Source organism: Aythya marila, assembly GCF_965140915.1.
Source record: "Aythya marila genome assembly, chromosome: 8".
Taxonomy (NCBI): Eukaryota; Metazoa; Chordata; class Aves; order Anseriformes; family Anatidae; genus Aythya; species Aythya marila.
Genome location: NC_139049.1, coordinates 17,720,837 through 17,732,182, shown reverse-complemented (window position 1 = coordinate 17,732,182; position 11,346 = coordinate 17,720,837). Strand labels below are relative to the sequence as shown.

The following is an 11,346-nucleotide window of genomic DNA, read 5'->3' as shown; positions in this document are numbered from 1 at the left end:
AGCAGGTCTTCAAGAAATCCTCCTGAATCTGGGAGTGCATTTCTTAGCGTTCTGGCCAGGCTCGTGCAGGCATCCATCTGCACCCACTATCAGGAGGGGGGCTGGTACAGCGTGGCTCGCTCCTGAGCTCTTCTTCCTCATCCCACACCGGCCATTCATCGGGAGCATCTCAATAATAACTCTGTTCTCCTTCAACCAGAACTCCATCCTGACCGCCTCCTTCACTGGCCATGTGAGCAAGGGAAAGCTTCTTACCCCACATCCTCACTGACCACAATCTAGTCCTCTATTTTTGAAATATTTAAGGCCTGAAATGTAGAATTTGGGGTTTTATACCAGTTAATATTAATAGAAACATTCTCAGGATTTTTTCCCCCAATGTAAATGGAACGCTTTTATTTTTTTAAACATCCCCCTGTGGTGCTCGCAGACCAAACACTGCAGCATTGTGCCAGCCCGGGGAGCTCACTATAAACAGATCTGTCTAGCTTCTCTGTCAGACCCAGGGAGCTCCGCATAAACCAGGAAAAGTAAATGTGTACATTAAATATTTACTGTTTTCAGCGTGTATAATCTAAAAGTGTTTTTAGCAGCACAAGGAGGGTGCACTTTTAATCACTGATTTTTATTTTGACATGGCACTGTTAAAAAATGGCATGGATACATCCTGAAAAAGCCCACTCCTTCCAAGCAGAGGCTCTCCTCTCACAACTGCTGACAAACATTATTGTTATTACACATTGCTCACCTGACAGACCCATGCTGCTCCACATTGTTCTCAAACAGTACCATTAAAAGTTGAGTCTGTGGGAGTTTCAGAATCAGACCCCCGGTTAGGCAGCAGGAAAGGACAGTGATCAATATGCAGGTAGCTGAGTGCAGTACGATGCAGAAGAGTGCAAAGAGTTAAAAGAAATGAGGAGCAAACATCTCTGAAATCAAATAGCTGCCAATCAGCACTTTTTTGTTTATGATTAACGTAACAGCTAGCTTTTAGTGCCTGCTCCACGCGGAAAGGTTTCTGCTTTCATCTCAACACTGACACTAGGAGTCATAATTTCTGCACAACAACAGGAAAAGATATGTTAATGCAATCGTAAAAAAGTCTCCACACCACAGCGGTCTGCTGATAGCCCTGCTAACCCCGTACTTCCTGAGGACACCAGTCCCTGGGAAAACAGTGGGCAGCAGCCACGCTTCCTGGCTGACTCAAAGAGATGTCCTCTCCCCATGGGCTGCGCGGCGCTGGAGGGAGCCACGCGAGGACCCAGTGCAATGCAGCAGCCTCTCACCAGGCTGCCCACCTAGTCTTGCCTGCCAGCTCCCTCCAGCTTCCCTTCAGTAGCTTCCCTTCAGTCTCCAGCAGAGACAAATTGAGGAAAAGATTCCATTCAAATAGTTTCTTCTTCACTCCCCAAGAAAAAATCCCCCCAACCAGTTCAATAGAGCAAGACACGTAGATTTGAATGCTACTCAAGCCTAGAGATGGTTTAGCACTTCTTCTGAATCACAGACACGTAGGACTGGGATGGGCAGTCATTTGCACATTCTTGGACCGTAACTCTGTCTCCAGAAACATTCTCAAAGCACATGCATGATCTGTTGGCTGCCTGCAAGTCCTCCCTATCTGCAAGGATGACATCGTGTCTACTTACTTGTCTGCCACTGATTTTTTACACTCCACTATCACTGACTAGAAGTGAGGGGCACAAGCCAGAGAGCAGTGCAAGCAACTGATCTCCAGCAGGCCAGCCCTGGGCTGGCTTCCTTCTTTCAGCTAGCTCCTGTGTGTCACAAGACAGACACACACAGGAGAAGAAAAGAACATGGTTAGCTGCCACTGAAAGGTGCTCACAATAACAGACTGGTAGGCAAAGGGTAAGAGCCCGGAGAGAGCAGAATGGAAATAAACAGTAACACAGCAAACACAACTACGATCTCACCATGTTTTAATAACCTTGTGTATGTAGCAGAGAATGAGTAATGATTCTGGACAATGCCAACGGGCACCTCAGGGGATTCGGCACTATTCTGCAATTAATCCTGTGACATTTACAGCAGCTAGCCTGAAAACTGACAGAATTCACTGTGTGGCAAAGCATCTTCAGTATCTTGCAAGATCAGGCCTTCCCTTATATATGTGCACAAAGTTACAGAAATGCTATTTATTTTTTTTTTTTCACAAGACCAAACGACAACAACTGAAAATCTACAAAAAAAATGTGTTCTTAAAATCAAAGGCCAGGCAAGTCCTTTGAACGTCGACGTCCCAGTGACAAGAAAACATTTCCTCAGGTCATTAGCAGGAGGGAGGGAGTGAAAGCACCAGAACGAAGGCAGAAGGTTCTGCCAGCTTAGATACAGGCTAACCTTAAGGAAACAGAACTTTGATTAAGAACTATAACGTAACAAAACACCTTTTGGGAAAGAAGAGTTTGCCAGGTATTTTAAATGCAGAAATGTAAAAACAAACCTGAATGCACTGAGGAGCATGTGTTCTGGCCAGACTTCTACATGCAGATAAATGCAGAAGGCAGCTGTCCCCAAGGTGTAGCTATGATGTAGACTGAGGCAGACAGCAGCTGAAAACCATTACGGGCTGCAGCCTGCAAGTGTTCTGATGCTGAGAAAGAACCTGTGTATGCTCCTGGTGCCTAGGCTTCCTTCAACAAAATTCACAAAATGCAGCTGTGAAAAGAATTTTTCTATGATACATAAGAGAGATTTCAGCCTACATTTCAAGTCAAATTCCTGCATCACAAGGTGATAGGCATGACTTGGAATTCATGCACAGCCAGGTGCTAGCCAGGGCCACCTGATGGTCTTTTTGTGCTAAGCTTAGGCCAAAGCCCCCAGCAGTCTTTTCATTGCAAACTTCAGATGCAGGGATGGGCCTGATTGCAAATTCTGTCTTCTGTGTGTACCATAATGTTGAAGCATATGCACGTGAGAGTGGGTTAATACATACTAAGTAATCCACCTGCCTCACTGAGAAAACTGAACTTCCCCATAGTAGAGCAATAGCTAGTACTAAAATAAACTGAATGTGAGCTCCTTGAGCAGCAGCAACAAAGAGCTTTCAGTTCTCTGAATGGACAGCAGGAACTATGCAGAAGATGACTGTAACTGCTTTGCTTCTCTGTATCCAAGCTTTGGGTGAGAAGCCATTCAGTAACTACTACCAGTCAGAGGTTCAACAGGAACACGCTGACCATCAGCAGGGATGCTTCTCACCTCTGTTATGATGTTATGTCCCTTTTACCTACATGCGGTCCAGTTCACAAGCTGACACAGCAATGGGCACAACTGAATACTACTGCAAATTTTACCTCTCTGGTTTCCTTGCAGGCTCAGGAAACTCACAAGTTCCCTTTTCACTTTCACAGAAGCAGAACCTTCACCATATCTTGAGAGCAGCCAGAGGAAAAATCAGTGCACCTACAAAGCAAAGTGCCTCAGTGCACAAATATTGCAAAGCACAAACCCACAAGTATTAGAAAACACAGGCAAGGCACATACTATACAAAAACTGGCAGGCATGAGCATAGCTACAGGGAAGGTAGCAGGGAAAAGGAAGAAAACAAATAGGAAATGCCATGCTCAAAGAATTCAGCATAAACTCTGAGCAATCAAAGCAAGAAAAAAAAAATCTGAACCCACTTGAATTTTAGCTGCTGAAGTCTTCTGGCTACTCTGCCTGTGTGTTGGTATGCTTAATTTGCCCCACTGGATTTGCACCTCCTGTGAGTCACTGAGAGGAGCCATTGACTGGAAGAACTGATTTAGTGCAGCAGGAACCAGCGGCCTGGCAGGAGCTGCAGGAGAGGCCCAACCTAAGGTAGGTAAACATTAGAAGAGGAAAGGCCGCAGGGAAAAAGACTGGAACAGGGAAAAGGAGAAGGAGAGATGGAAGAAATGCACAGCAAAGGATGGGCGAAGGAAAAAGAGAACGGGGAAGAGGAAATAAAAGACAGTACAAAAAGGGCTGTATGCTGGTTTTAGTAAGAACCTTCCCCAGAATTCACATGGTTGTGAATTTTTGATATTCCCTAGTTCAGTGCTGGATACCTACTGCCACTGGACATAGCAGCTCTCAGAGGAATGTCTGTCCTATACATCCCCTTACACTGCTCCAGAGTCCCTGCACATAGCCGTGGAAAACCACGTGGAAGGAAGATCAACCATTCAGTTATTTATTTATTTTTTCTTGAATTGTCTCTCTGGAAATTCCTTTTCCTGGAGAAATAAAGGCCTGTGGAGATGACAGTGTGTACACAGTAAATCTGTAATACCTGGTGTATAAGCCAACTGTTTCAAATTCCTGCCTTGCATTAGCCAAGCTCTCAGCAGACTTTACCTTACAACCAGCTATTATTGCCTATGGCACAAAGAGTCAGGAGACAGTAAAATACCCTTCATTACATAAAGCTGGGAACACTTCCCTCAGGTCTGGAACTTGATGTTATACTGAATACAACCTCAGAAAAGAAAGATGCTAAAAACTTTTTCCTGTTTCCTGACATCCATCCACAAGACATAGGCACAGCCTGGAACGTAAACTCAGGGTCACAGTTTGTGACAGGGAAATGTGTGCAGTGGAAGCATATGAAAGGTTCACAGTCTAACCTGAGCTCCAGAGAAATGCAGCTGATCTCGAGTGTTGTCAACTACTTGAAATTCAGGACAGGTTTGTTAAAAGGTGCTTCAAAGCTTTCGAAGTGACCTTTTCTGAGCAAATGCAGGTTCGGTTACACTTTCCCATCAAAGTTGTATGAATGTGTGGTAAGACATGAAACCAAACGAGAAAAGGTGCCATTCATTGACTGTTCCTGTGGCATTTGTTGAATGTTGTGAAAGTCATAGATCAAAGCAAAATGCTCGGTGCGTGTCCTTAAATTAGATGTAATTAAACAAACAAGTGTTTGCATAAATCCCTGAAAAGCAGAACTGTCCAATTTAACCTCATGTTGGTGTGGCAGTTCTTTCTGCTTCAACATTTTCAAAATTGTCACTAACAAAAACGCATTGAACATAAAAAACGTTCCTCCTGATCACAGCGTCTCCACCACAATGTTACCTTGAAAAAAAATTGCTGGTCAGGTACTCCACCTACAAGCCAACATTAGGCTTTGTAAAAGTGCCATAGTACACACACACCTACCAGACCAGGGAAGCCTGGAGCACTGGGTAGCTCAGAGGCTGGAAGCAGGACGACGCAGCTCCTCCTCGTCACAGCTGGAGCCCGGCCAGATTGGTGGGGCTGGAAAGTTGCTACCGCCGTTACTGGCAGCTGCCTGAGTTCGCCAGCTGTCTCTGTCCAATTCTTCATGGACACATAAAGTGATTCCTGTCGCCAGTAATGGCACTAATTGGTATATATTGGCATTCTCGGGAGATAGCTGCATATAATTAAAGACCAAATTTCCTTTCATCTATCGTCCTTTCCAGTCAAGTTTGGAGGTGTACAAAGGAAACAGAAAACCAGTGCCACCCTCTGAGGGCAAAGCCGGCCCAAAGCTTTTCTCCTGCCACCTTTCATGAACCACCAAACCACCCGAAATAACAGCGGGGATCTAACCGGAGAGAAAAACATGATGAGACTCAACCGTGGGGGAAAGCAACCACAGGGCACCAGCCCTTTTGCTGCCCAGGCAGCGGTGGGCTCCAAAGGCCTGGCCTGGGCCAGCCAGCTCCTGGCCCGAGCCTGGCCGCTGTGTATTGGGGCAGCTCGGACCTCTGTGGAGGCTTCCCCAGTGGGGAGAGGCTGGCCGGCACTGGGAGGCCAGGTGGGGTGCCAGGGCACAGGGGACACCGCGCTGGGTGTTTTCTGCGTGAGGATGACACCAGGGCTGCCTCACCAGCCCCCTGCTCAGAAAGGATGTGTGCAGGAGAGGCACTGCAGCTCAGTGTGTGTCCGTGTGAGCCCACCATGGGGGTGTGGTGCAGCCGAGGAGAGGGGCCCCACTGTGTGGGACCCCTCTTGTGTCGCCCGCGCCTCCCTGGCAGCCCAAGTCCCCCCGCTGCACTCCTCCGGCCAAAGCCAAGCCCAGGAGTAGCGCTCCCAAGACAACAATGAGCCCCCTTTTCTGCGGCTCCGGCAAGGTCCAACAAGGCTGCCTTATTATTCCTGCTGGTATTAAAATACAAAGCAAAACAAAGCGCACGGGTGTGCGCACGCCAGCCCCCAGCCCCTCGGTGGGCTGAGCGCCGGGAGCAGCCCTTGCCCAGCACTTACCCAGCCATGTGCACCGTCCGTCCGTCGCAGTGAAGCCGTCCTGGCCGTACCCCTGCCGGCAGTGAGGTGCTGGGGTGCTGCTGGAGCCCCTCGCGGGGAGCAGCAGGCAGAGGCTCAGTGCCTGGCAGCGCTATGTGGGCAGGTTAACCGGGTCCCCCTCCTCTCCGCATCCCCTCCCTCTGCTCTGCCTCCCCCTCCCCTTCTGTGTTTTTGGGCTCTCGAGGGTTTTTTGCAAAGTTTCTCCTCTCCTCTGCATCTGCTCCTCCACCTTCCATCGTTGAAGGCAATCAAAAAAAAGAAGAAGTAAGGAAAAAAAAAAAATCCCCCCCAGCCCACCCCCGAGTTGTGTTAGGCACAGTAATCTCATTTGCCAGGAAGCATCCCAGGAATGGGGTGGCTGCACCGCCGCCGGGTCGCACACGGCGCTGGGCTGCTCTCAGCGGAGCAGCAGCGCTGCGCCAGTTGGCTCCTCCGGCACGGCGCTCCTAAATCATGATGGACAGATTGCGTGAAAAACAGGAATTCCAAAGAATTTCCTGCCCTGGGAACAGAAGCGAGGGCTATATTTAACAACCTCCGAAGCTGTCAAGAATGCTTTGTGGCTGGATAACAGAGCACAAAAATGCGAAAAATGCGGGCTACTGCTCTACCAAATAAGGCGATATCGTTACGTCTGGTGCCCGCTCCCAGCTGGAAGCGCTCAGGGCGGCCGGGAGAAAGGACGGCCGAGCAGCGGGCTCCCGGCCCGACCCGGCCCGGCAGAGGCGGCGGGCGGGGGGCCGGGGGGGGCCGTGGGGGTGCCGGGGGTGCCGGAGCCGCGCGGGCGCGGGGAGCCCCCGGCGGCCGGGCTCGGGGCGGGGCGGGAGGGGCGGGGCGGGGCGGGGCGGCCGCGCGGCGCGCGCCAGGCGCATTCCTGGGATGCCGCGAGCGCTGGCCGCGGCCGCGGCCCGGAACGCGCGACGTCAGCGGCGCGGCGCACGCGGCGGCCCCGCGCCCTATATAAGGCGGCCCGCGCCCCGCCGCCGCCTCAGACCGCGCCGGCCCCGCTCTGCGCTCGCAGCCTCCCGCCGCCGGCAGCCTCCCCTCAGTGCCCGACGCCGCCGCCGCTCGACATGGGCTCCGCGGGTACCCGCCCCGCTCTGGCGGCCGCCCTCCTGTGCCTGGCCCGCCTGGTAAGTCCGGGGAGGGAGGCTCGGCTCGGCTCGCGGCTGTCCGCTCGCGGCTCGGCAGCCCCGGCGCTGACCGGCCGCCGCTGTCTCCGCTCCGCAGGCTCTCGGCTCGCCCTGCCCCGCTGTCTGCCAGTGCCCGGCCGCCGTGCCGCAGTGCGCCCCCGGCGTGGGGCTGGTGCCCGACGGCTGCGGCTGCTGCAAGGTCTGCGCCAAGCAGCTCAACGAGGACTGCAGCCGGACGCAGCCCTGCGACCACACCAAGGGGCTGGAGTGCAACTTCGGCGCCAGCCCCGTCGCGACCAAGGGCATCTGCAGAGGTAAGGGCCGGCCGCCGCCTCCCCCGGCCGAGCGGTGCTCCCCGGAGCGCCGGAGTTTAGTAATTTTGAGTCCTTGTATGGTTATGCTTTGTTGTTGGTAGCTTGGCAGAAAGGCACATGACTTCAGCAGTCTGGAATGCGATTCAGTATGTCTGGGCTCCGCTAAAAGCACATAAGGAAAAGTGATTCCTGACTAAGTTATTGTTCTGGCCCCGCGTCTCCGGGGGGTTGTAGGGAGCTTTACCGCGAACTGAATTTCACAGAGCAGCAAACGCGTGCATTTAAAGGAGCGACTCCCACCGCTGACTCCCTCTTCTCTCTCTCATTGCTCTCTACAGCACAGTCCGAAGGGAGACCCTGTGAATACAACTCCAAAATCTACCAGAACGGCGAGAGCTTCCAGCCGAACTGTAAACACCAGTGTACGTGCATAGATGGAGCTGTGGGCTGCATCCCGCTCTGCCCGCAAGAACTCTCCCTTCCTAACCTGGGCTGCCCCAGCCCCAGGCTGGTCAAAGTCCCTGGGCAGTGCTGCGAAGAGTGGGTCTGTGACGAGAGCAAAGATGCGCTGGATGAGCTGGAGGGTTTCTTCAGCAAAGAGTTTGGTCTGGATGCTTCTGAAGGTGAACTGACCAGGAACAACGAGCTAATTGCCATTGTGAAAGGAGGCCTGAAGATGCTACCTGGTGAGTATGACCCAGCATGGGTAACAGTGACAGTTAAGGTGGGGAGGAAAGATATGTGGGTCTTTAGACCACAGGGGAAAGAAAGAAGCCCAGTGAGAAGATGCACTTAAGTCTGAGCCCTCCTTTTTCTCTTCCAGTGTTTGGATCCGAGCCACAAAGTCGAGCTTTTGAGAATCCCAAATGCATTGTGCAAACAACTTCCTGGTCCCAGTGCTCCAAGACATGTGGAACTGGCATCTCCACGAGGGTTACCAATGATAATCCTGACTGCAAGCTCATCAAAGAGACCAGGATATGCGAAGTGAGGCCATGTGGCCAGCCAAGCTATGCCTCCCTAAAGGTAAATACAGACTCCTCTGGTGCTCCTCTTCTTTCCAAACTGGTTTGGGTAGAGGGGCAAGGCTGCACAAGAATCTCCCACTAATAACATTATTGCCTTCTCTTTACAGAAGGGAAAGAAGTGTACCAAGACTAAGAAGTCCCCATCCCCAGTGAAGTTCACTTACGCAGGATGTTCCAGTGTGAAGAAGTACCGCCCCAAGTACTGTGGCTCCTGCGTGGATGGCAGGTGCTGCACGCCCCAGCAGACCAGGACTGTCAAGATCAGGTTCCGCTGCGATGATGGAGAAACCTTCACCAAGAGCGTCATGATGATCCAGTCGTGCCGATGCAACTACAACTGTCCGCATGCGAACGAAGCTTATCCCTACTACAGACTGGTCAATGACATTCACAAATTCAGGGACTAAGCTGTGGTGGGGGTGGGATACTAAACAGAGTTCTGAAGTAACCAGCCATGGAGAAAGGACCTTTGATGGAAGTGGTGCCTTGCCCGTTGGAGGGCAACATTGAGATGTTACAAGAGTGCACTGTGCAACTGGACACTAATGTGACAGATCTAAGCATACTTAAAGCTTCATAGTACTGGAGCAACTTCACTGCTTCTTTTTGGAGCACCTTATGTTATATACTGTTTTCTGTTTGTAAGTGATCTGAGAAGTGTTTTGTTCTGGTTATGAAAAACCTTCTTACTATCCTGTTTGATTTAACACCGTGCTTTTTCCCCCTCCCTCTCTCTTCTCCCTCCTTTCCCAACCAAGTTGGAAGTTACATTCCTTCCTGAGGTGGGCACTTGTGAGGTGCTCACAGTGGCAGCTATTATGTACCAACTGTAGTTTAATGGCAAACAGAAATCAGTTGTTTTAAAGCTGAGTATTTTATTTATCAAACTGTAGCTTTTTTTGTTTTTTTTTTTTTTTAACCCCTTCCAGACCCTGTAATACTGGAATAAGTTGTAAATGATTTTAATTTTATATTCAATGAATTAAAAGAATTTATTTATGGAATTAATCATTTAATAAAGAAATATTTACCTAACTATTCTCAGTAAAGCATTTGAAAAGGCAACAGCTTTAACTTTATAGCAGGGTTAACTGCAGCAAAGGAAAGACCTTTCTATGAATACCCTGAATCCTAAGAACCAAGATTCTCTGGAAACTAAAGCAAGCTCTCCTGCAGATGCAGCCATGAACTCCAGTAAGCTGAGTCTAATTCTTGGGGTAAATAATATATTGGCGTGGTGTATACTATCTGTCCCCATGCTCTAGAAAGCATGTGCAGAAAAAGGTTCCTGGCAATGAAAGCCAATGTTTGATGGAGAGACTGAAATGTTAATTAGAGTGTCAGATTATTCAAACTGTCCTGGAATTTGCAACATAAGGCACTTCATTAGAATGCAGTATATGCACAGTGATGTGGTCGTTAGGTCTCACATTTTTTTTGGTGGCTGCTTTTTGCAAACTAATAGAGTTCTGTGGAAGAAGAATGTTTCCTACAGTCTGCAGGAGGTAGTTTGCTTTCACTAAATTCAAATTAAATGAGCTTGAAGCAATGACTTTTGTTAATCCTAATAACCCAGTGATGAAAAGTAAACATACTGTTAACAGCAGAAGAATGTGAGGAATTTCAAGTACTTTTCCAATAGAGTAAAAGGCAAAGCAGCCAATCTTTTCTCTTCCTTGCTGCCCCTTCCCACTTTTCAAATATGTAACTGCACTTTAGGGATGTGGATGACATTTAGCAAACCCAGGGAGCCCTAAGAAGGCTAGCTGGCATGCGTTAAGAAAATGACATTAAAAAAATGACCTAGAGGAAGAATGAGAAAGCTGCATGAAACATTTGTACTATACTGGTTAGTATAAAGCTGCGCTACAGATAAGGCTGAAAGGAAACCTGCAACATAATTTTTTCTCCTCATCACCACCAGTTTGTTCGCTGCCAAGAAGCCTTCCTGTAGGCTTTAGTGAGAAAAATACTTCTCAGAAAAGGCAGAGACCGATTGTGGGGTTTTAGACTGGTAGCACTGTCATCCATCGTCATGTGGTTTGACATGCAAGTGGTTAAGAGTTCACTTTTCATTTGATTAGACATAAATATTTCAATAGAATAGATGGCCAAATATCTCAGGAGCTCATCTCTGGCACCTAATGCTTTGCCTTAAAAATTACAGCTGTCTCTCTTCTGCTCAGTCAAGTTCTCTCCCCGAAGGCATTCAAAACTTGAGCTGTTTTGGAATTTACCACCTGGCCACCAGTCATAGCTGTACCTAAACTTGTCTGTACAATATTTGTTGACAGTAAAAGTGTAAAACGCAGTGAAGCGCTTTTGTTTGGTTTTGACTTACATCTAGCACCGAACACTTCATTACATCAACCTCGCAACAAGGAATCACTGGGTCTGCATGTCGGGTTACCGCACGGCGAGTAAGAACACACAGTTCGCAGACACGGAGGAGCTGCCTGCTTGTTCTTGGCCACTTCCACTTTCAACTATACCTGAATGAACCCACTTTAGAGTAACCTAACTCAGCTCTCCTAAAAATTCCACATAGGTATAACTACATATCCACAGAGTAAGTCTGAAAGCAAAAACGGCCCTTC

The 11,346-nt window shown here is 49.2% G+C and overlaps 1 protein-coding gene across 1 annotated transcript; it reads left to right on the top strand.

Moving 5' to 3' along the window:
• The first annotated feature begins 7,202 nt into the window (after positions 1-7,202).
• On the top strand, positions 7,203-11,060 carry CCN1 (cellular communication network factor 1). Its single transcript, XM_082765710.1, is given in 6 exon segments — positions 7,203-7,435; positions 7,438-7,488; positions 7,491-7,721; positions 8,060-8,407; positions 8,545-8,747; positions 8,857-11,060. Coding segments are annotated over 6 exon segments (1,221 nt in total). The 5' UTR covers positions 7,203-7,347; the 3' UTR covers positions 9,157-11,060.
• Positions 11,061-11,346: the final 286 nt, after the last annotated feature.